General features: G+C 35.7%; 1 protein-coding gene across 1 annotated transcript in view; it reads right to left on the bottom strand.

Annotated features, from left to right (window-relative positions):
• NLK (nemo like kinase) overlaps nucleotides 1–26,743 on the bottom strand; it is a 157,112-nt gene that overhangs the window by 34,451 nt on the left and 95,918 nt on the right. The window contains exon 3 of the mRNA XM_025476427.3: nucleotides 24,567–24,622. Coding sequence (XP_025332212.1) covers nucleotides 24,567–24,622 — 56 coding nt within the window. The remainder of the gene's footprint in view (nucleotides 1–24,566; nucleotides 24,623–26,743) is intronic.

Raw genomic sequence — 26,743 nt, 5'->3', positions numbered from 1 at the left:
CCTTTGAGTTATAATTTTAAAAGCTGTAATAAAATATACTAAATGTTCACTGTGTTTTTATAGAAGCTAAGGGATGAAAGGGATGAGACCGATCAGCATTACCTCAATTGACCACTCAACCTTAGCAACACTTAATGTGTGAAGACATCATGTGTCTGTGATATTCACACCACTGCCCGGAAAATATTCATATCTTAAACAAAACAAAACAAAACCTTAATATAGGGGCACCTAGGTGGCTCAATTGGTTAGGCATCCAATTCTTGATTTCAGCTTGGGTCACGATCTCAGGGTCATGATGGATTCCCATGTCTAGCTCTGTGTTGGGCTCAGCACTGGGCATTGAGCCTGCTTAAAATTCCCTTTGCCCCATCGCCTCAGAAAACAAAAAACAAACCTCAATATAATTAATCCTCTAGCTCTAATTACCAGTTTACTAGAAATATGGGGAATAAAAGAACAAGAGATGCCATGAAGAAGCAATCAGCTAAACACACAATGTGGATCATTCCTTAAGAAAATCTCTCCAATAAATGACAAAAAAGTAGGATGGGTATTTAAGAGGAAGGGAAAGTAGGGATGTTTGGAATAAGAGTCTTAAAAGATGTAATAACCAAATGCAATATATGGACTTTGTTTAGAACCCGATTTAAACAAACTTGATTAAAAAAGAGATCTTTGAGGAAATCAGGGAATAGTAAGGAATTAGCTAATTTTACTAGGTATGATAATGACAATCATTAGGTTTTTTAAGTCCTTATCAGTTAGAAATGCATATTCAAGTATTTATAGGTAAAATAATTTGATGTTTGAGATCTACTTTAAAATAACTCCAGCCTTCCCAATAAAAAGGGAGAGAGGACATGAGATTGGCAAAATGATGAACAATTGTTGAATCTGTGTATTAGGTAAATGAGTTATTATATTGTCTCTACTTTTCTGTATTTTTGAAAATTTCCAAAAAAGTATTAAAAAAAAACCCAAAACAAAACAAAACACTGTAGAAAACTAGGGAAATACAAAAAAGCCAAGGAATAGAATAATTACCCAGAATTCTACCTCTTTGAATGAACCTGTAACATTTTTGTGAAAATGTTGTACATACATATGTATATGTATATTTAAAATTGGGATTATGACGTATACGTGGCGTTGCTACCTGTTTTCTTAACTTAATAAAATATAAGCATTTTCTCCTGTTATTAAATATTCTAATAAGCAGAAATTTTGTGACCATAGTGTTCTACCATACAGAATTCATTTAACCAATCTATCATTGTTGAAAATCCAAGTTATTTCTAATTTTCTTACTTTAAATAAATCTGAGATAAACATATCTCTATCCATATATTTATGTGAATTTGATTATTTCCTAATACATTCCTTAAGCATAATTATAGTGTTGAAATAGAACATATTACATATACTTTTTTTTCCCATTTAAAATAACTTGTGAACACCTTTCCATGGTATATATCTCTTTTATATAATTTAAATAGTATTGTTTTATGGAATATGTCATGACTTAAGCAATCCCTATCACTGGATGCTTAGCTTATTACTATGTGACTATAATGTAGCTCTGTGGGATGGCTTAGTGCTTTATAGTTTTGTTTCATGAGGGATCCTCAATTATGAATAGATGCTTTCTCTTAAGTTAATCCATTTCTCTGGAGAAGAGTTTTCCAAACTTCTGTCTTAGAAGGCATGGGCCAGGCTGCCAGGGTTCTGTATGAGTTAGAGAAGGGTTCAAAGACCCCATAGCTCACTCATGCTGCTTCCAGGAAATAAAGCTTTAGTTTTTTGAAGGATAGAAAAAGATCTGAGTCCTACTATTTCTTTCCTGTACATAAAATTAAAATTTTTTTACCCACTAGGAAATCTTAATCATAGAGACAGGAAAAAAAATTTCTACTTGTACCATTAAGCCTTAATCAGAACTCCCAAAATTCTTGAGTTGGCTCCAGAAATCTCAAGGGACTAAAACACAGAAATATTATGAATAAACAACAACAACACAAACAGAAAAACTTTACAACTGCCATCACTGTATTAAGTGTTGTCAACTTGAGATTTTACTCAGGAAAAAAAAAATTCCCAAAGACAGTATAAATGTATTTATCTGGGATGTCAGTCATGTCTGCTGAATCTGAGAACTTTTTGTTCCTGCAAGGATTGAAAAGTTGCATGGAAGTGAAGAGCAGGTTATATTCTATTCTGCCTTTAATATCTACAAACGGGCAGCCAAATTATGATGCCAGAATCCTTACTGTTAGTAGTGACAGTTGGTACGCATGCAAGTAGCAGAGAGAAAACATCTTAATTTTCAAGTTATCAGGTTGAATTCATATTGCTGGCACATGAAAAATCTTGCTTTGACTTATAAAATGTATAAACGATACAGAAGCCAAAAACAGAGTAAGTATGAAATAACGTCATATGCTTTCTTCTAACAGAGACTACCTTTTCCAAGAAAGGGGAGAAGGAAAAAAAAAAAAAGAAAGAAAGGGGAGAAGGAAAACATTGGCTGGCTGGAATGGCTAAGATTCTATAACCAGATCTTTTACAAATAATTATTCATTTCAGAAAAAAATTCCTACATTTCATTTAGCATTTCAAAACATATATTTCCAGATAAGGGTGTTATTCACCCTAAATCTATTGGATTTGAACTGGTAATACTGGACTATTACTGACCAACAAAAATAATAATTTCATATGGTTCAACCCTAACACGGAGCAAAGTGTATCAGGTATCAAAATGAAAAGCAAGGCATTCAAAATGAATATAAAGCATGATTTCAAATGGTAAAGGCATTTCTTTTCTACCAAAACCACATACATATGTGCATAATTTTTCATAAAATATAAACCGGCGGTATTCCCCGGGCTAAACACAAATGACTACATTACCATGTCACTGTCCTCAGGATCTGTGAACCTGAAAAACCTTTTATTCAACTGTCTGTTACAATACTTAAGAAAGGAGAGTGCTACTTTCATACCTTTGGTTAAGATGATGACAAGCTGACTTAAAAGAATGGGGATAGAGCACTAAGTGATGCAGAGAATTACTGAATCTCTATATTGCATACCTGAAACTAATATAGCACAGTATTTTACCTATATTGGAATTAAAATAAAACCAATATATATATATATATATAAAAGAATGGGCATAGGTTGATAAACCCTTAAATTAACCAGAAAGTCTAGGGCAAAACCATACAGAGCTTTGTCCACCTTAACCATTTTGCTTATTACCTCTGTGCAGAGATACTTTCTTCTCTTCTAAAATATTTTAAACACAAAAGACTGAAAAATGTTAAATGTATTATTTTTATAATGTGATTAAAACGGCGAATCTGCAGAGAGTAAGTTTTATCAACCTTTAGTTTAGCAAAGTAAATTCTTCAGGGGAGATACATTTTTCACTCCACATAAAGGAGTTTTTCTTCATAGGAAACAAGCCAACAAATAGGCCAACCTTTAAAAACTTGATTTCTCTGTACAAAGAATTCTTGAATTTGAAGATTTAACAGTACAACTTCAGAAATTTAGAAGCAACACACACCACTTTATGATAAGGTTTCTGCTTTGCTCCAGCATAAATCCTCTGAAGTCTCAATCCCCAGCATAATGTCTCCCAGATGTCTCAACTAGTTGCCATGCCAACTAAAGCAGCTTAAATTAAATGAGGGCCTGAAAAAGCACCTGCATCACTCCAGGTCTGTTGCGCATTAAATAAAGCTCTCTTGACAGGGACTCAGAGGTGCCATTAACTTGAACAGCAGATATCTGATTATTGTTTCTGAGTAATTTAATGAGGGTCTCTAAACAAGAGGGAAAACAGGGTATGCTTTCCCTCTCTTGGTTCTTCTAAATGGGATGCCTCTCCAACAGCTGGTGTATCCACTAGGTCAATGACTTTGCTATGGCCTTTTAAGTTACCTTTGGCTAAAGAGAAAATATAGGATTAAAGTTACGGTTTTCAGGAGAGTTTTTAACAGATTAACCATTTTCCCCTATTAAAACTTGTCATTGAAAATATGATCATAAAAAACACTGTACGGTATGCCAACCTCAGAGTGATTTGAACAGCCCTGTTATAAAATAAATTGCTGCTGATTGCAGCAATTAGTTAAGTAGCTCCACGAAATATGGATTTCCAAATGTACTGATTTGCTTCAAAAAAATGAATGATGCAAATTAACAATTATAAATTCAAGAGTGGGGGGCAGCTTTGATGCCTCAAGTGCCCAAGACAAACAACAGTGTTTCTGCGTTGTTTAAAAGAGCATCCTGTTGTGGATCTTGTTATTGTTGCTAATGTTGACATTTTAGGAGCTTATTTTTAATGGGGTAGAAAACAGTCCTTTTGCTGCTTTCTCAAATATTATTAGACACTGGGGGATATCACTTAATAGAAACAAACTCAGACCAGGACGGTTATGTGGTTTACCCCAGGTCATATTCCTAGTCTGAAAAAAGCTAGAACTACCTTTGGTTTCCCAATTCCTAGTTCAGTGCACTCTCTACCCCACAAACATGTTTCCCATAGGAGCCGGCCTATTCCTATTTCTTACCCAAATATCATCAGAGTATGCAGATCACTCTGAAATAAAGAAAAGCTGAATTACATTTTAAGATTTTATTTTTAAGTAATCTCTACACCCAGTGTGGGGCTTGAATTTACAACCCTGAGATCGAGTTGCATGTCCACCGACTGAACCAGCCAGGTGCCCCCAAATTGCTTTAAATTATGTGCTATGAGGAGAAAAAAAGGAGAAAGGAATCTAACTTTTTGTTGAAGCTTCTATGTACCATTTTATATGTCACCTCATTTAGTTATCATAATAGCTAATTTGAAACTATTCCTATTTAAGAGATGAGCACACCAAGGCTGGGAGAGCTTAAGCTGTGGACACAGAGCTTGGATTCAAACCTAGGTTGTAATGATTCTGCAGTCTGACCTTTTCCATGAAATTTCCCTCACTTTATTTACTATTAAGAGAGAAAATGAAATTCATGAGAATGCCATTACTTGCATGATACAAAACCAAGTTTCTTTTCTTTTCTTTATTTAAATATTTTATTTATTTATTCACCAGAGACACCGAGAGAGAGGCAGAGACATAGGCAGAGGGAGAAGCAGGCTCCACTCAGGGAGCCCGAAATGGGACTTGATCCCAGGATTCCAGGATCACGCCCTGAGCCAAAGGCAGATGCTTAACCGCTGAGCCACCCAGGTGTCCCCAAAACTAGGTTTTAAACAAAAATCAGAGATTCAATACTACAATACATAATTCATCTTTTAGGACCTCTCTCTTGCCCTGGGTTTTCAAACGGGAAGTCACTCTATTCTTCAACAAATATTCTGACCAGGAGCATGTGCCAGATACTGTTCTAGGCACTGAAAAGTGCAATGGTGTGCAAGAATGTCACTGCCTTCACTAGCTTTATAGCCTAACAAGGGAGATGGACAATTAAGCAATTACAATAGATTTACTCAAAGATTACAACAATGCCATGGCTGTTAATCGCATAAAGCCCCGTAGGCACTGTTCTGCAATTGAATATGCCAGACTTGCCATCGCATAGCCAATAGAAATAAGACAAACAAAATAGCACAACCAAGAGATGTCCTTAAAGAGAGAAATTGCTAAATCCTTAGGACTACTAAATTCTAATAACTACAGAGATTTAGACCTTTAAACATGTGAGAAAATCCAGGCATCTGGCTGGCTTAGTTGGTAGAGCATGTGGCTCTTGATCTTGGGGTTTTAAGTTCGAGCCCCGCATTGGATGTAAAGACTCCTTAAAAATAAAATCTTAAAAAAAAATGTGAGAAAACCATCAAGATTTCTTCAGCTCCTACTGAATTTCTAAATTAGATGCACATTCTAATTGGCAATTTACCTCTATCTGTAAAAACACTTACATACATTTGACTTCCTTAAAATGGTTCACCTAAAAAAATTTTTTAAACACAGGAGAAATAATAAAAATAAAAGCAATTAACACTTACTGAGTTCTTACTAGGCACCAGGCACATTCTAAGCACTTTGAATTATCTCAAAGAATTCTCACAAGTCACAGGCTATTATAAAGAACTAATTGTTCTCTTTTTGAGTTTGTCTTTCCTTTTGGAAGGAACTGAATCCGAAGATGTCTGAAATAATTGCCCAAATCCACACAAGTACTCTTATTCATTTCTTCTAGCACCTGAATTAGTCTTAGTTCTGTCACTAGAAGGCCACAACCTCAAGTAAGAAATAACCCCACAATTTGCTAAAGGATTATCTCAGTTTGCTGAAAAGTATATGAGCCTCCAATATGCTATTTTTAAGACAGGTTCCCTTGTAACAGATCTAGACTGGGGGTGCAGAATGTCAGGCTTACAGGTTAAATAATGATTCTCCTTTTGCCATCAACAGAAAAATAAGACAGAAGTTAAAAAATCTCATAGAGGTGAGTTTTTCTACCTCGCATTCTTTGCCTCCATCTCTTTCTACCTCCTGAATATTTCACTTCATTCAAATCTTACTCCTCTTTCCTTTTAGTCAAATTAAGCTAAAATTGATACTCAATAAACATTTCCTTGTACCTATGAATCATATATGCTTACTTGAAATAGCTTCTTGAATAGCTACATGTTCATTATTAACTTCTTTAAATAGATGAGAATTTTAAAAATCAGCATGTGTATATACGTTAGTATATATTCAATTATGTATTCATAAATATATAAATATAAAAATAATAGGAACCCCCAGCTAACATATTGTGTGGGGGTAGAGGGTTGGGCTAGCAGCCTTTGACAAGAAAATGGGAAGGAAAACAAAGAGTCTTCACTCGAGATTGCTGGAATTATAGGACAGGCTTTTGGTAAGAGGTCTAAATTGAGAATATAAATCTGGGAATCATTAGATATGGTAAGAAATAATCTGTATTTTCTACTAAATGAAATCTGCCATAAACAGATTTTTTTGTTGGTTTTACTCTTGGTCACAATCTTCCTATTTTTTTGCACAAAAATTTTTAAAATTTTTTTTTCATTTTTCCCCTTTTATTAAAAAAAACCCTAGATATTGAAATTAGGGAAGCACATCACCATTAGTGAGTTATAAATTCAACCTTAACATCTTAACATTCTTTAGAATAATGCACATCAGTGTCATTAGCAGTTTTTAATGCATAGTGCCGAAATATAATATGCAGGGCATCCTGCTAGACTAGATTTTCACAAAAGTTGCTGAGAATGAAAATGTGTTCATGAAGGACAGACAGAGGGACCCCTGGGTGGCTCAGCAGTTGAGTGTCTGTCTTTGGCTCAGGGTGTGATCCTGGTCTGGGGATCAAGTCCCACGTCAGGCTTCCTGCGGGGAGCCTGCTTCTCTCTCTATGTCTTTGCCTCTCTGTCTCTCATGAATAAATAAATAAAATCTTAAAAAAAAATGAAGGACAGAGATGGAAGCAGGAAAAAAGCAAATGACTCTTCTAAGGATCAAAGAAATGAGGTGGGAATATATTAAAGATACCAGAGAGGCAGAGAAAGAAGTATTTAGGATTAAAATCAGTTTTGCACAATTTTCTTTGATGCAAAAATGATTATGGGAAAGGCTAGGAAACTAATCTAGAGCCTGGCAGCCCAACATACTCTCAATGGTAAGCTTCCTCTGACCCCCTATTCCAATTAAAACAAATCTGTACTATGATCAATATTTGCTTAACTCACCTCTATGACACTGCATCTATTTTAGGAAGTAACGTAAGAGTGTATGATAATCAGCTTCATGCCAGAAAACCTGACTACTCCGACTGTCAAAGGTAATTCTGCAGAAAAAGTTACACAATCACCACAGAAACAAATGCTGACACCAGATTCTGACCTTTAATTATGAGTAAGATGATTGACTCTTTTTCTGTTCTTAGGAAGTCATGATTATTCAAAGCAGCCTCAGAGGCTGCAGGGCTGGTGCCAGCAGCATCTTTGTGTAACCATCATCATTAGCATCCATAAATACTGACTGGGCACCAAGTGGGTGTACAGTGCATGCCAACTCAATGACAAAATAGTGAAAAAAGATAGATGAAGGCAAGACAACATTCAAGAGGTTAGAAAAGTCGGAGATTGATATGTAAAAATCAAGTAGAGAAAATAAGAAAGCAAAAAGATTTTAATGTACTATATATGGCCACAGAAGCTTGACTGGAAAAGAAAAATATTGAGGAAAAAAGTGCTGATATTTATTGAGAGTTTTCTATAGACTAACCATCCAGCTTTAAATTTATTTAGCCTCATGTACTTACTACTAACTACTGCAAGAAATAAGTCCTATCATTGCTCCATTATACAAACAAGTGAAGAGTTAGGAGAGGTAAAGGAACCAACCAAAGATCATAGCTAGTATGCAGCAGAACAAATACAAGATCCTGGCCTTTGTTCTTAACTTGTGCTCTCTTTCAAAGGATAAAGTAAACTTCAGGGAACATGGCTAAGGAAATAATTCTAATTCAGAAGAGAGAAGACCAAGAGGATGGTTTTTAAAATGAGGAGTTTAACGAATTTAGGCAGTGGGAGGCAGTGTGGTGTAGGCTTTGGAATGAAATACCAGGTTAAAATCTCAACTGCTACTTACTAGCTTGATTACATTGGGCAAATTAAATAACTTCTCTTTGTTTCTCCATTTATAAAATAGGCACAAATGATATCTACCACACAGGGTTACTGCCAGGTTTTGGATGTTGTATGTGAATCACATATAAATGCCTGGCACATAGGGAACAAGAACTACTTGGTAGCTACTATCATCATCATTGTGATGGGAGGGAGGAAGGGTACTAAATTTATTAAGTATCAATAAGCTAGGCATGGTGCCAAATGTACTATATACACTAATTCACTTATTACTGGAACAGTCCTTCAAAGAAAAATATCTCCATTTATCACTGAAAAAACTGGGAAGAGTAACATGTAACTCAGGGAAGGTCAAAAGCAAATGGGAGGAGGGGAAATAAGGATATGAACTCAGGAATGCCCAATATCAGAGTCTATGCCTTTGCCAAAATGTATGACTGTGTTCTTATTCTTTCCAACATTTCCCCCTCCCTGAAGGCCAAAAGAATGCAAATACAAACAACAACAACAACAACAACAACAACAACAACAACAACAACAAAAAATAGGGGCACTTGGGTGGCTCAGTGGTTGAGCGTTTGCCTTTGGCTCAGGTCGTGATCCCAGGGTCCTGGGTTTGAGTCCTACATGAGGCTCCCTGTAGGGAGCTTGCTTCTACCTCTGCCAATATCTCTACCTCTCTGTCTCTCATGAATAAATAAATAAAATCTTAAAAAACAAAAACACAAAATAGGCAACCAGTTTAAAAAGATCTTTTTAGTTACTGATCGTAAAAGGAAAGATCAAGGCAACCTCTAAAGGATATCACCGCTCAAGAGGAAATTTTTAGTCACTTATTAAATGGGGTCTTGTGGGTTTTTGGCACCAAACAGTATGTCAACGATAGTCACATTCCTTCATATGAGGACATAAAAACCTTTTCAGACCAAAAAAAGTTTTCTATAGGGCATATTATTTTTGAGAGAGACGCAGGGTTGGTTTTGGACAGATTGGAAACTCAAGGGAGCAATTATAAAAGTGCTAATCTCTGTGAGACTTTTGAGAACCTCCACACAGGGACCCTGGCTTTGGTAAAGGGCTTCTAGTAACCTAATGGGTTTTCTGTCTTGAGCTCAGGGTAGTAAAAATTAGTAACTGATTAGTATTCCACATATCCAAAACAGTAAAAACATACACATGCAAAACAAAACTGCTCAGCTCATGCATAACATATTTCCTCTGGAAAAAAGCCACTTCAACCTAATTCTATTTTCTACCATTTGGTTCTCCTGCCACCTTTATAAGTGATGTATCAATAAGAGGGAAAGACTATCAATTAAACATGCAATTATTAAATCCATTACCAACTGCACAAATCAGTGCTCTCAATACTTAATAATGGCATTCATATAGTATGCAGAGAGCAAATATAGTAAGTAGTACATAAATAAATTGTATCTGGCTAAAATACAGATTTGTGCTACTGTGCTGTAACTCTATGAAGTTCCCTGAAGTACTGCTCTCAAATAAATTGAGTTGGTAGCAGAGACTCAGCTGGTCTATGAAGTGGCTAAAAGCCCCACTGCTTCCCCACATCCTCCAATTAAGGCAGGTTTGATATATTTAGTGGCTTCTGAAACCTCTGGGTCTCCACATAAGACATGCCTCCTAGAATCTACCAACCTTAAAAAAAATACAAATTAAGTCAGAACAGTGGGATATACAAAAATATCAAATAAATGGTCCTATGAGTCTCCCTAAATTCTCACACTTGAATTAAATGTGTCAAGAGGCTAATAATCAGAAGGTTAAGCAGTTCAGGAGAATGATAATGGGGTTATGAGGCTTTTCAACAGCTCAAATTAGGTGTGGCTTTGTTGTCATCCAATATTACCCTCTAATAGTTGGGAGGCCTGACAGCATTTCATTCCCACAGCTGGGAAGTTTTAGAGACCTATTTATTTTTTAATGGAGAGGTGAAAAGACTAGATTCAAGCTTTCTTTTTTTCTTTCTTTCTTTCTTTCTTTCTTTTTTTTTTTTTTTGCTTCACCTGGAACACAGGTGTTTCAAAGAGCTGGTGTGAATAAGTTGGCTCTATCTATAGCGATTCTCTTCAAAGCAGGGGGAAAAAATGCCAACTGTGAGTTGGAAGTTTAAACAGTTCTTTAAAACAACCTCATGATTTGCTAATACACTAGAGCCTGGGTAAACTGAATGCAGGCAGGCAGGGGCACTACTAGGAGACGTAACCATGGGGCAGAAGAAAGGGAATGGTTCTTGGGACGTGGGCTAAAGGAGGAAATTGTCATATCTTTCTAATTAACAAGAAAGGTTTGGGAGAGGTACTGGAAAAAGCACTAAGAAACACATAATGTGGATTCAGTCTGAATGGAAGTCTTGGAGGTGTCAGTGAGTTGTACGCTGAATACATTTTTCTGGGAAAAGGAGACCAGGTAAAACATGAGGTACTGAGGTTAACAACCCATTGGTCATTAACAATTCACAGCTTATTTAAAAATAAGAATCCTCTATAAAGACAGGCTATGTTTGTTAATGGTAGGCCATTATGAAAGTCCATTTGTTTGTGATGAGTACTTGCTAATGCCATCTGTTGGTAGTTGGCTTGACACATTTTGTTTGCATCAGAAAATTCACAGGAATTCCTACCATCTTTCAGCTTCTATAAGTTCTATCTCCTCTATAAGGCCTTCCCTTACAGTTCTCAGTCTGTCAATCTATACCAATTTAATCTTTAAAATAACTCTATGAGATAGGTCCATTATTATTCTCATTTTATTAACCAGGAAATTGAGGTACAGAGAGGTTACAGGCAATAAGATCACAAAGTCACACAGGTAGTAAGAAGTAAAGCTGGAATCCAAACCTAGGTAGTTTGGCTCCAGACTCCACGCTCCTTGCCACTACAACAGATTTTTTTTTTTTTTTTTTTTTTTTTAAACAACAGATTGTTTCTATTACATCAAGCTAGCAGAATGCTGACTAGGTAGGCCCTGAACTAATCATAAGGATTTTGAAATAAACAGAGGATAAGGACCTCTGTTCTTGTTTCATGATGTGATAGCAAGTCATTAAACTCAAGACCATTACTGTCGGGCAGCAGAACTAAGGGATGATGAGAGTATGGCAGGCAGAAGGATGAGAAGGGTACTGATTATAGAGTGCTTTAAAATCAAGAATATCAACTTAGGCTCTAGTATTTAGTACTGAGGGAGCCATCAAAGCATTGTAGGAGAAGAAATGGAGACACTCAATAGTTTCCTAATATAACAAAAATATAGGAGAAAGTCAACATTCCACATTCCCATATTCAGGCCTGCCAGTCTATGACTTAGAATGTTCCCACCTCTTAGACAAAAGAGAAAGAATAAAACCAATTCATTACACAGCTTCTACTATCAATAAACACTGGGGGAATTTATAAGCTGTTAGGAATTAATGTTTACTAATAAAAATGTACTAATGTCGTAAAAAAAACACTGCTAAACGAAAACTTTAATAGCTAATCATCCTGGACAGCTCACATTGTATATAAATGAAAATTTGTGATATGGTCTTATGTAAAAAGACTACCTATCAGGTTCAAAAACTCTCACCATCTGCAGTTCAAAACTAGTGATTTGACCTGCCTGTTCAATTGAACTCAAGTCTGAGAACACATTTAATGTTTTATGTGCAATGAGCAACTGATTTTGTATGAAAAATTATTAATGATATGTTAAAAGCTTTCAGAAAGCAAAATAAGGGTATTTAACTGGTTTAGCTGGACTGGGAGAAGAAAATGGAGAATTTATTGTGTCAAATTATTTCCTACATAATGAATATGGACAGAAAGCTCTGAAAATACAATTTTAATCCCTAAACAGTCTTTATTGATTTCAGATAATGAAAACTGGATCATTCTTTTTTTTCCATTGCATATTGGACAAAAATCAACACTAAGCCAGACCAAAAAGAAATCTTGCAACATTAAATATTTATCAAGTAGGCATCATATTGGTCAAAGGTTCTACAATCCTCCCCCCCTTCCTTTTTTAAGTCTTCATCTTTGTGATACATAGAACAAACACGAGTCAGGTGATTTTTCCAAAAGGACACAGTGAATTTGTGGCTTAATAAATTATAGTATGTAGTTAGTCCTGTCTAGCTCCTCTAGCCAAGAATTCTCTTATATGAAAAGTCCAAGAATGACAGTGAAAACATGCTTAAATTCACATTAAGCATTCATTCTGAAACCTTGCCATTCCTATTTGAAAGAAGAAAATCTCACAACCATAAATATGTGAGACTTAATAGATTCACATTCCCCCCGCCCCCCAAAATCAGGTCCATAGAGGAGGAAAATTCAACCTAGATCTCAGAATGTAACTGCCTCTGAAATAAAAATGAGGGCATTAAATAGCACGGATAATGAAAATCTAGTTTATGGATATTGTTGATTTCAAACAATGCTTTCCATGTGGAAGAAAAACAGCAATGCATCACAGAGAATTGCTTTCTCCTGTAACAAATGGTCAGCCCTAAATCTCATCATCTTGTTTGCAACAAAAAGCATGGGCGCCTTTGCAACTAGAAAAAAAAAAAAAAAAATCTGTGTGCTTCAATTAGAATCACTGACCTTTTCTGAAGCATGCCTGTGCTTCTCTATAGAAATCAATGGAATAAAAGGTCACGTTGTTAAAATGTTTGAATACAACAATCTTTCCCAGGCAATGACAAATTCCTTTTCTTTTTAAGGTAATTAATCTGTTGTGTATAGAATGTCAAAAATTTAAAAATTAAAAACTATCTTCAATTTGCAATTTAAAACTAATTAAAAATCAATTCTATCACCAGAAAAAAGGGGAAATCACTGGAAAGATACATACTACATACTTTGTTCTACATACTGTCAATAGCCCAGAGGGTTCTTTCTATTGGCTGAGTCCTTGTCACTAAGGCTATAAACACATAGGAATAAAACAGAAAGAGCATCCTAGAGAAAAAGAGGTTATTTCAAACCTCAGCTCTCTTCTTTCCAAAGTACCCTGAAGAGGCAAACTTGGTTTGTGTCAAATATAGATAGTAGGGCTTGGTGATTTACTAATTTTCCATCATAACCCTCCAAAGTAAATGCACATACACACAAAAATAAGAGATTAAGAGCCAAGATATAGAAGCCAAAAGAAATGACTGGAATAGTCATTTTTTCTGAACATTAAAAAAAAAAAAAGATATCTGAAAGAAGAGCCTTCTCCTAGATTAGAAACATTTTACTTTTCCAGTTTTTTAATTCATGAAGAGAAAGGGCAAATTCTTCAATCACTTCTTAATCCATTCAGAAGATAAATGCATGTATCATATAAACTGCATCATGCTTCTTACTGCTATTACAACAAATCTTAATGCTTTCTAAGGACAATGAGCTTTCACATTAGACCCACCAACCTTTCTTAACAGGTCTAAAAAACTTACTTCGTGTCCAGACAATCTGGTTTCAAATATCCTTCTGCCCAACAGAATTTGAGAGCAATTTATTCCAGTCTGATCTATTGTAAAGCTGCAAGAATGATGTCATTAAAACCTGAGAGCAGATTGCTATCAGTGGTATAAACAACCACAAACAGCATTCTGAAGGGAAGACAAGCCTCTCAATGTGAAGCTACAGATGCTTCCTTACCTACCCAGTGTTACCCATTACTAATGAAATTCATTTTTGGTTAAAGATTTTAAAAGTCAAAGTTATTAAAAAACAGTTATGGAGGGCAGGGAGGATTCAAAATATACAGAGAACAAAAATCTCTAAGAAGAAAGAAACTAGGAGAGGTATATCAGAGAAGTCAGTACTTTTTATGGCAGTGAAGAGATGAAATAAAATGGTGGTCCAATTAAAGGGGTCTGCTTCTCTGACAAGATAGATTTACTATATGTCAATTATATCTTTATAAAAAGGTAGAAGATCTGATATAGTGCCTTATTCATCTGTTCAGATGCCCACTTTCTAACATTTATGTAATGAATGATCTAATATACACTTAGATGTGCCACCTATTAGCACTGTTCCACACTATTATAACAGCTATGCAGAGGGAGTTACACGGATTCACAAACATGAAATCAGATACTGCCTAAAACTTTGTGGGAAAATAAAAATTCAACTGGAAATACTAAAAATAGATTTATCCCACTAATAGATCATTGATCTTGTATGGCTCCTATAAGAGAAGGACTAGAGAAAATGTTTTATTCTATGAAATCTTTAAGCATCAGGTAAGTCTTCCAAACTAGTTTCTTGGGAAGGAGAGAAAGGCAGAGGTTTTTTCTGCTTAGAAAATTTGGTTAATTCTCTAGTGTTAAACAGATTACCCTAGTATTCTAATTATCTGAAAATCATCAATCATCCCCAATTGAACCATGAACCCTGTAAGGATAACAGCAATGGTCATTACACATCATACTACCCTACTACTACCTCTGTTTCGAGGGTAAAGTTCTAAAGTTAGGGCATAAAATGAACACTATCACAAAAAATTATCTGGGAAGATGTCATGTTGGAGACCAATGTGTCAAACATTAAATTCAACAGTACTGTGTTCTCTGGTGTTGAAACAGTGCTGCTTTCTTTTGACTGAACCCCATATGAAGCAGCTGGCTCTTGTTAAGGGGTCATACAATATAAAACTACCTCTCAAAGCATCATGCTCAGTTTGGTGAAATTCTCTCACTAGGGAAGCCTATGGGAGCTGAAATTACCTGAGGGAACAGCACATTCTTGATTCCTAGCTCATGCTCACTCTGGAAAATCAGCTAAATGAATGGAACTGGACATAAATCAATTATCTCTTTTAGTCAGGTTTAAAAATTGAAAGAATATATGAAACAGATATTTTGGGTGATTAGTTCAAGGCTCCAAGTCAAAGACACATAGCCTTAAACTTCTGATACTTCACTTTAAATCCTTTCCACTGTTGTGTCAGAATGAAAATAAAGTTGGAACTTTTTTCCTAAAATAGAATATATTCTAACTTTCTTAAAGATTAAACAGAAGATGAATTATGTCCTGAAGTTTTTAAAGATTGGTAGATCAATCACAGTTAATTTGGTCATCAAAAAGCATTTATGATGAATATATGAAGAGCACAAACATGATTCTGAAAGCAGTCCACATGTAAAGACCTAACAAGTGGAGACAGAGTAAGCTGCTTCCATCTCCCCCATTTTCCAGGCTATGGTTGGTCCCAGCGCTATTGCTCAAAGACTTCCCCTTTAAAAAAAAAAAAAAAGAAAGAAAGAAAACCATACCAGAAATTAATTCCATAGTTTCTTATCCTTGTCTTTTCTAGCAGCTTTTATAACAATCCAGATCTTAGCTAGGTGACACAAACAGCTGGTTCACATGTGCACATTTAAAGTTCCTCACGTAGTCACTGTACCTTCAACATTCATGCTGATAATTATTCTGGTGCTTTAGCCTAGTGGATCCCAACCTGGAGGAGCACATTCAGATCACTGGGGAGAGCTTTTCAAAAATACTTACTGATGCTGAGAACCAAACTCAAACCAATTAAATAAAAATGTAGGGTTTGAACTTTTTTTTTTTAAAGCTCCTTAAGTTATTTTAATGTGCAATCAGGGCAGAGAATCTCTACCCCTCAATTTCTCAACCATCTGAACCCTAAGGACTTTATTATTTTACTCCATCCATCTACCTTAAAGCATGGCTCTACTTTCTCTCTTGAAGCAACAACTTGTTCTAACTACAAATTCCTTTCTTGGAATACAATCTCCACATTCTAACCACACTATTACTCCTGCTGAACCTGTTGATTGCTAACACCCCAACATCTGTCTTTGGATCTTGCCTCTCCTTTCTCGGAGTACACCAATTCCTCTTCTGATGTCAACTTCTCTGTCAATGTGGCCAGCCATTCTGTGACGTTCTAGGGACGTTCCTCCTGGTTTTTCATTTTCTTGCCAGGCCTCTATGAATACGCAACCAACCATCAATATTAAAGCCCAGTTGTTGAGTACATGGCTAAAGAGGTCCCAATCAATTGCCAAGAATCCTTCTGTTCAGGGAGCCCCGGTGGCGCAGCAGTTTAGCGCTGCCTGCAGCCCGGGGTGTGATCCTGGACACCCTGATTGAGTCCCACATAGGGCTTCCTGCATGGAGCCTGCTTCTCCCTCTGCCTGTGTCTCTGCCTCTCTCTCTTTCTGAATAAATAAATAAATATTTTTAAAAAATCCTTCTGTTCAACTTTCTTGGTCTACACAACAGTAGCTGCCTCTCAGCCCTAAGAGTTGCGACCTTTTTAAGGGTTTTTTTTTTCTTTTTTAATTGTGGTAAAATATACATAATGTGGTGTCCCACTCCATCAGATGCAGGCTCCCAAATGTGGGACGATGATCAGGTGGAAGCCGGTGGCGCGGGGAATGAAAGGATTCACCCAAGGCAGAACACGGGAGACAGAAGTTTATTGAATACACTGCAAAGTGGTGGAGGGACAGGACAGCAAAGACTGTCTGCAAAGAGGCAGTGAATGGGAGCTGTATTTAAAGTAGGAAGTGAGGAGGTATGGAGACTATGGAATTTTCTCCTTTTGGGTAATTGCACCTGGTTGTAAGTAGCCCATTGGTCAGTTAGGGACTATGGATTTTTTGAGCTGGGTTGCCTGATGGGTCTGTATGTATTCAGCCAGGTGGTCACTGTGGGCCTTTTTACCTTGAGCAAGTTTCCATTACTCAAGTCTGTCGTCTAAAAGTGGCCTCTACCCATAACATAAAATTTACCATTTTTACATGTACAATTCAGTGGCATTATGTACATTCACAATGTTGTGTAACTATCACCACTAATTCTAGAACTTTCTCATCATCCCAAATAGAAACTTTGTTAAAACAAAACAAAATAAATAAAAAGAGTTAAATTTATAAGTTTTTTTTAAACTTATAAAGGACATTTCCAGTCTTGTCATTCTCATTAAAAAATCTTTCATTGTGCCTTCAAATTCCTACTGAATAAACATAAATTTTCTTAGTTTAACATTCAAGGTCCCCTCCCCATGATTTGCCCCATCATTATACATGATGCTAAACTCTAGCCAACTGGATGATTTGTCATTCCCTAAAAGATGCTCCTGATACTTAAGTCTCTCCATCTGGAATGAATATCCACCCTCCTCAATGCTACCTATCCAAATTCTTCTCATCCTTCAACCCTCATCTGAAATGCCATTTTCTTCATGAAGTCTTACTGTTTTTAAATTCTGCCTGAAAAATTCTTTCTTTTAAAGTTCCATACCGGGATCCCTGGGTGGCTCAGTGGTTTAGCACCTGCCTTCAGGCCAAAGTGTGATTCTGGAGTCCCGGGATCAAGTCCCACATTGGGCTCCCTGCATGAAGCCGCTTCTCCCTCTGCTTGTGTCTCTGCCCCACCCCCCCCACCGTGTGTGTGTCTTTCATGAATAAATAAATATTTTAAAAAAATAATAAAGTTCCATACCACCTGCCCATATTCTTTTGGCACTTTCTACCATATATGATGATTATTTCTTTACATCTTATCTCACTCCATAGACTCTAAGGAAAAGCACTAATAGAGAGCAGGGAATTAAGAGCACTCCTGGTTCCCTGGATCAGCTGTGTCATTTCTTAGTGAATTTGGATGAGTTATTTACCTCTTTGAGCTATAGTTTCTTCATCTGTAAAATGGAGATAAGAGTCAGGTATTTAGAACAGTGCTTGGTACATTAAATGCCAAAAAAAAAAAAAAAAAAAAAGCTAAACAAATGAACAATTTGTCTTTGTATCTTCCACAGAGATTAGTATAATGTTATGTACAAAGTATTGCTAAATGTTTGGCTGAACGAATAAATAAGGCAGACCAGATACTACATAAGTGACAATTAAAGTCAGGAATTCAGCTGGATTTTTCTGGTACCTTTTCCTTTGTTTTGTCTTTCTCTGTTTCTGTCTAGGCTTCAGGGGTAAGGAGCCAGAATTGGTAAGACAGTGGGTAAGCAAGTTTTTGTTTCAAGTCATCAAATGCTTTTCAAGTAATCCAGCTTGGACACTAAAATGGGAATGAGTGAAAATCATACCCCCAATGCTCTCAGAATAGGCTAATTCTTTTATATTGCTATGCTTCCCAATCTATATTATAATTATTATTTATATGATTGTATCCCCTGCTAGATTACAAATTGAAGGGAAGACACTATCTTATTCCTTCATTTAGCAAACATTTATGTGGCACTTACTATATGTTAGGCACTATTCTAATAGTTGGGAATACAACAATAAGCATAATAGAAAAACAAATTCTGGTTCTAGGCACATAGTTGATGCTTAAGTTTACAGAATAAATGAAGAGGAAATTCTAACAATAAGGGAATCCTCAAAGGTCCTAGGATGTAGATTTCTGGTCCTTACTGGTACTGTCTGATTGGGAGTAAGAGTGCACTTACATATATATATACATATTTCATTTGGTTTGTTCTTTGCAATTCACAGACTCCTAGAAAATTCCCTGAGGGTTATAGAGCTATTTCATAGCACCAGGGTATCATGTATTGTGTATTCTTTAAATTACAAAATGTTTCTATAAAATACAGTATACAAATACTATCAGTTAAAATTAAATGACTACATCTGAGGAACCCCAAACTACATTACTGCTCACCAAGGATGCTAACTGGTCAAAATAGGCATGGAGGTTCCCCTACTGCCTTTTTGACAAGAGATTCCCCATTTAACAATGCCTACAAAGGCCAAACCTATTATCTGAATAAGGACACTTCTGAAAGTAAAAGGAGGAACTTATTAATTATACAGGACCATCAGGTAAAATCCAGGGGCCCTGACAAACCAGACACATGGTCGCCCATTAGACTTCTCATTTCAACTGGGTTTTAGGCTGTAATTGCTTCTAGCACAGAAAACTTGTACTATCCATATTCTTCTCCATAAAACTCTAAGATTATGTTTCAAGTCAAAAGTAAACTTTTCCCAAGGCAAGTCAAATTTTTATTTCCAATCCATCAGGTATCCTGTACTTTCTGGGAAAAGGCATGTTTATGTGCAGAATTCAGAATCCTGACTAAAGCATGATAAATGATTTCCAATCATATAATTACAACTGGTTTCTCTTGGGTCAAATTTCAGTAGGCTCAAAGTAACTAAGTGCCAAAGTGTTTTCATACAGTTTTCCAAACAGAAACTCAAAGTGCAAAACGGATAATGTGATCCTCTAACAGCTAAAAGTTCAGTTAAAAACATACATAATTTGGGGGGATGCCTGGGTGGCTCATCGGTTGAGTGCCTGCCTTTGGCCCAGGGTGTGATCCTGGAGTCCTGGGATCGAGTCCCACATTAGGCTCCCTGCATGGACTCTGCTTCTCCCTCTGCTTGTGTCTCTGCCTCTCTTTCTCTCTCTCTGTGTCTCTCATGAATAAATAAAGTCTTAAAAAAAATACCTTGATGGGTTAAGAAAAAAAAAATACATAATTTTTCCTACAGAATATATTTTCCAGGTTGATACATCAGATTTTAAAAATATGAAAATAGAAAAGTTACAAGATACAGAGATCATGGTAGATTATTGCTCCTTCCATATTGGACTCCTGCTAAATCTGTTGTACCCTATAGGTAGATTTATAAACAGTCATAATCTAGATAGTTTTTTTAAAAGCTGCTTAAGGAGCTATCTAAACATGCATGGTCTGAAAACTCAAGCCAAACTTTTGGTGGGCACTGATGCAATCATTTTATTACAGCTTCAGGGAAAAATGTATGATTAACTGTATGATACTATATGCTTATACTCCAATTGTATATATGATTACATCAAAAATTCAAAGACTTCAGGTTTTCTAAAATGATATTAACTGTTAAGTCCATGTAGAGAGATCTTAAAATGTTTCTGTACTAACAGTTATATATAGAATATAACAGCACAAATTTTTAATCTTAGAAAAAAGTGCAGTGATATGGTACTGTATGTATAATGGAAGGTTACTTAAAATTATTTCTTTCCTTTAACAAATAATAAGATAAATATATATTCTTGACTCTAAAAACTGATTCTTTTATCAGCTAAGTAAATATTAGAACATCCATTAGATGCATAGCAACATACTTAGAACTTACCTAAAATGACAGCCTCAGACCTCGAAGTTTCTTCAAAGTATAATTCCATGATTAAACATTTAAAACTCAAAATATTATCCGTTCTAAAATCTGCAAAGACGCAACAGTCTTCCAATTAAAAAAAAAAAAGCCACAGTCTAAAACCATGAGTAATGTGTATATGCCATGTTTTTGAGATACTACAGATGGAGCTGCTGACACAGATGAATAATACATTAAGTTGAAAATCAAATACTAACTTGAGGTATTATTAATCTTCAATATTTTTATATTTTGATAGTAAGTTTTCTTATTTCTCAGAGGGAAACTGAGGGAAAAATTTTTTTTGCATTGGCTACAACAAATTTATCTGTATTAAAAAGTACAGGACATAGAAAACTTTCTATTTAGGATATTAAAAGAATCACCAAAGGCAGAGCTTGTATGTAATTAAGGCATTTCTTACATTTCCATTTAATAGCTATTCTAAAACACAAATTTTTTGTATCCTATACTCCAAGCTAAACCATGCCTCCCAACAAAGTCTTTATAATCCTGGGGCAGCTATAGGAATAATTCCTTTTTATGTTAAAAGGATTCAATGTTTTCCAAGTAGCCCCACCCCTGGAAAACACCCTTTTTCTGTGCATGATTTTATATATAGCTAAAAATTATACAACAGAAAACAAGAATAGTTGAGGTTTAGGTTTGAAAGACTCTTCTGTAGCTAATTACTATGAAAGCAACAGGTGTCAATTTTTTAACTGGAAGGTAAAAAAACTAAATAAGAGAGTAAAACATTTATGTAAATGATATATCAGATGGTTCCACAAATATTTTATGGCAAAGACTTTTAATTAAACATTCACAAACAATCCTGGGGAGTGGAATTGCATAGAAACATTATGCTAACTAACAAAATGGGCTGAAATCAGCCACCAACAGGTACTATACCACTTATGTCATTCGTGGTTTTATTTATTTATTTATTTAGTTTTTTTCATTCGTGGTTTTAAACCATAACTATGCTAACTTTCTCTTTGCAAATATTTGAAATAATAATCAATCAAGGATCTCTCAGACTCCAATTATGGTAAATACTAAGTGATTGAGAACTCCTAGCTTTTAGAAGCACAGTTTTTAAAGGAATGACAAACCCAAGTATACAAAATTAATGCCTGATATAAACAATTCATGCTTGAACTCTAAGACAGAAAATGAATATTATGAATTAGCTAAGTACCCAGTGAAGAGAATCTAAATATATCTGGCAGTTATTTAAATATATCCATATTCACCAATTAATTATTTGAAAACTTTCTTTCCTCATAGATGGCCTACATGCAGGGGTCAACTCAGTAGCTCTAGGCTGCCCAAACCCCACATATTCCAAGAGTCTTTAGGACTGGCTTAGGACCAACTCCTGGGAAATAATCTTTGAGCCCTTGCAATGTTCTGCCTCATAAGAGTATCATAGTATACCTGGGGCTTTGGTCACATCAGACAGTTTATGCTAACAATATGATTTATGGTGACACCAGTGTTTGTATGCTTGGGGCAGTGGGCCAGCTGTATTAGTTTAACCTCTGGGTGGGGAAAGAGGAGGGCTGCTTACTGAGTAGCTAAGGTCAGTCATGTAAGTGCTCTAGGCCTACCTGATTAACCTCCAATAAAAACCCTGGACACTAAGGCTCAGGTGAGCTTCCCTGGTTGACAACATTTGTCTGTGTTATCATACACTGTTGCTGGGAGAATTAAGCAAGATCTGTGCAATTCTACCAGGAAGCCAAGTGGAACTTTGCACCTGGTTTCTCCTGGACTTTGCCTTATGTACCTTTTTCCTTTGCTGATTCAATCTGTATCATTTTGTTGTAATAAACTAAAGCCATGATAGAACACCTTTCCTGGATCTTGTGAGTTCTTTCAGCAATTTACCTGAGGGTGATCTTGGGGACTCCAACACAACCTATAATACAATAAAATTCTTATTTAATAAAGAAGATTTCTTCTAATTTCAAGGTTTGTTGTCAGCAACCTCATTTCCAAACACGTAGAAATAGCATTACACATCCATAGGAATACCTTCTAATATGTAGGTTCTTTTTTGGCCAACTAAAAGGATAAAGGTGACTTGGCCAGGTGTAGGAAGCAACTTCTGATAAATGATGTAAGTATGCCCCACTACCACTATTTCCCTTCTTCAACGAGGCCCTGAGGAATCTTTAGGGAGTCTTTGGAATGGAATCATCAATGCTTTCTCCTCAGTTGTTACTTCTGATCTGGGAGAAAAGAACTTTCTCAATTCTTCTATCCTCAGGGTAATTCTGTGCTTTTAAAAAACAAAGCATATGTCAAGAACCACCTGACTAGGCCCAAGATCTCAGGTATACAAAGATACTCTTATCAGCCAAAATCTGGTCAAGACACATCCTTTCTCTGGAAAGTGCAGGGTTGGAGAACCCCAAGTACACTGAGATAAGACTTTATTAATTCCATAAAAGATGCATGGGTTAAAATAGCACCAAGGATTACAGCATTCAAGAGCTTTAGGCTTATCAGATCACAACATCCCAGCAGTGTTGATCAGTGACAGTTCTATTACCTTATAACATTTCCCAATTCCCCAGTCAGCTTCGCCATTCTCTTTCCCTTAGGGAAAGAGAATTATCAAAGATAATTGTGTAGTATAGAATTACCTACCACCTGTGTAAGAATGAGATTTTTATCTCACTGCTAAGTCAGAAAAAGTATCTTGCTTTTATACAGGTTTCCATTCTAAGTCATAGTCCTAGTGTTAATTAAAAGCCTAGAGTAAATAAACTATACTGTCATGAGCTCACCAAATTCAATGATTTAGGACTCCCTGTCTTTCATTTAAAGTTTTACCTAGTTAAATGCAGAATGGTAAATGGTAATGCTTTGCCTAGGGCTAACCTATGTCCCAATTTTTATTTTCATGCACAGTCCCAGGAACAAATACCAGGCATTATTTTACAGTTCATTATTATCCATGATAGCTACCATACTATGCTTACACATTAACAGTAGTAATATAATGTTAAAGCCTCTATCCTGAAAGAATCACATAGATAGGAGTTGAAATAAAGACCATAGCATCAAACCGTCTGGAATTGAATCTCAATCTCAATACTTACTAGCTCTGTGATCTTGGTCAAGTTTTTTTTTTTTTTTTTTTTTTAATCTTTTGTGCCTCAATTTCCTCTTCTGTAAAACGGGAATAATCATAGTGTCTTTCCCAGATGACTGCTATAGGGATTAAATAAACTCCTATGTGTAAATAACTTAGAATTGTGCCTGGTAGCTGATAAAAACTTACATAAGTAATGACTCTTACCAGCACCATCACCACCACCATTATTCCAAAGAACTCGGGATTCGACTTACATTATCTCTTTAATTTTCACCTTACTCAAGTGGTAGAAAAAAGGGGCAGTATTAGACCTCTTAACTGATAGGCAGCTGGTATATAGCAACAAGAGTACTTTCTTGAGTTTCATACAACATAGCTGCCTCACTGTGTTCATCTGTAAAATGGGGATGGAAATAACCTATCTCATAAGGCTGTGTGGAGATTAAGTAAAATATGACCTCCAAAGTTCTGTTTTATGGTATCACAATTCAGGATATATTGATAACACTGCTGTCAGATACTTGGGATTTCAAAATTACCTGGTTCCAGGTACTCAACCACTTCTGCAAGGATGAGATTTTATACACCTTAAAGCATAAAACCCAAAAGGTGCTAGAAGAATAAATTAACAAAAAATTGTCCCCTTCTTTCACATTCCCTGGTTAGGATACATTTCTTCAAAATAGTCAATGTGTGGAGGTTGGAGTATGTCAAGGGCAGAGAGTACCTAAGAAAAGGAAAAAAAAAAAAGTCAAATTCAGAGAACTAAAAAGGAAGCAAAATAAGACATAAATGCAAGTAAATACTATAAATTCTTTAATGAGCTAATAAGGCTTAGTTACAATTGCCCACTGAGGTCAACTAAATTTATCAGTCAGGAAACAGTCCTAAGCATTCAGATGGATTTGTAAACTTACTATGTAAAAGACCATTCTATCTAAACTAAAATGAGAGGGGCAATTGGGTTCTACTACATGCTACCAGACACCTGCACGGAAAGTGTGTTGAAAAGAATTGCCCTATTTTTAACAATCAGTGTTGCTCTAAGAGCATGAGGAGACACACCTACCATTCATTCCTTTACTCCTTCCTCTATGTACTTAGAATGTTTACTAAGTACATTCTACCTGGCAGGCAATGTGGTAGGCTCTCTGGTTATACTGATAAACAAAAGTGATACCATCCTGCTTTCATAATTAGTAGAGAGGAAGGTATTAAACAAACAAGCCAACAGTCACACAATAATATAATTATGACACATATTATCTGAAGGGTAAAAGTCAAGAGGAATGGGGACAAAAAGTTTCCCTGAAGTAACACTAGGAGGTGAAGGCTGAATAGGAGTTGGTCAGGATATGAGTAGGTCATGTAAAGGCACAGAAGCAAGAAGAAACCAGGCAAATTCTAGAAACATAAATGCCAGTGCTTATGGAACATAGAGGGTGGGAGGAAAACAGACTGGGATAAAATAGAAGAGGAAGGCAGGAGATATATCACATAAAAATCTCTTCAAATTTTGTTAAGCATTTTGGATTTTATTCCAAGTACAAAAAAAGAAGTCAGTCACCAGGGTAGAAAGACTTTAAGGCATCTGAAATTCAAGTCCTTTATAAAAGTAGCATACTAACAAAGTCACTTCTGCCTTTGAAACATAATAAATAGGCCTACTTCCCCTACCAGCTGTCCAGCTATTCTTTTAAGTTCCATCTATGATGTCACACTTAAAAATTTGAATATAATCTAACTAATGAGAAATCTGAGGCTCAAAGAATATGGAAGAAGTTATTTAATAGGAAATAAATAAACTGTGTGGTACATGTTCAAATTTTCTATCTTTAGCCAAGTTTTCAAGAAAAAAAATTTTATTATGGAAAATTTCAAACATGTAAAAGTAGACAGAATAGTATCAGGAATGTTCATGTAATCAATACCCAGTCTTAGTAACCTACATATGGCCATGTTATGGCATCTATACCTCCACTCTATCTATATAATTCTGAAGCAAATACCAGACTTATTTCAGCCATACATCAGTAAGTATTGCTAAAAGATGAAAACATGGGGCTTGAACTCATAACCCTGAGATCAAGACCTTAGCTGAGATCAAGGGTCAGACACTTAACCAACTGAGCCACTCAGGCACCCCAAAGATTAAAAACTTTTAAAAAATATAAATAGTGGAAGGGATTATAAGGCAAAGGAGAGGAACTAAGTGGGAAAAATTAGAGAGGGAGACAAACCATGAGAGACTCCTAATTCTGGGAAACAAAGAGGTTGTGGAAAGGGAAGTGGGTGGGGGGGATGGGGTAACTTGGGTGATGGGCACTGAGGAGGGCACTTGATGGGATGAGCACTGGGTGTTATGCTATATGTTGGCAAATTAAATTTAAAAATGTAAAAAAAAGTTGAAAAGAGATTTTAAAAAGCTCACCTCAAATGCAAAAAAACCTTAAAAAATATAGCTATCAAATTAAAAATTTTATGTTTTTTAATACTATCAAATATCTAGGTCTCAAACTTCCAATTTTCTTTCCTTTTTATAAGTTTTTTAGTTTACATCAGGAGCTAAATAAGATTTACATATTATGGTTGATCTGTGTTTTAAGTTATAACCTATCGATTTCTCTTTTTTTTCCCCTTGCAATTTACATGTGGAAGAAACCCTGCTCATTTTTTTAGCCAAGCATTTGTCACTTTAAAGTTCTAAATTAAGCTAAAATCTGTAATGAAAAAGCCTTTACTCACTTTAAAGCCAGTTACACATAAAAGTTTGAAAATAGTTTAGATGTTTTATAAAGAATCTTGATCTTTTCTTTCTGAATTAAAATGTTCATATGTAGAATCTTGG

The sequence above is a fragment of the Canis lupus genome, chromosome 9, assembly GCF_003254725.2.
Source record: "Canis lupus dingo isolate Sandy chromosome 9, ASM325472v2, whole genome shotgun sequence".
NCBI classification, from domain to species: Eukaryota; Metazoa; Chordata; class Mammalia; order Carnivora; family Canidae; genus Canis; species Canis lupus.
Note: the sequence above shows the minus strand (reverse complement) of the source record. Positions and strands in the feature narration are given on the sequence as shown.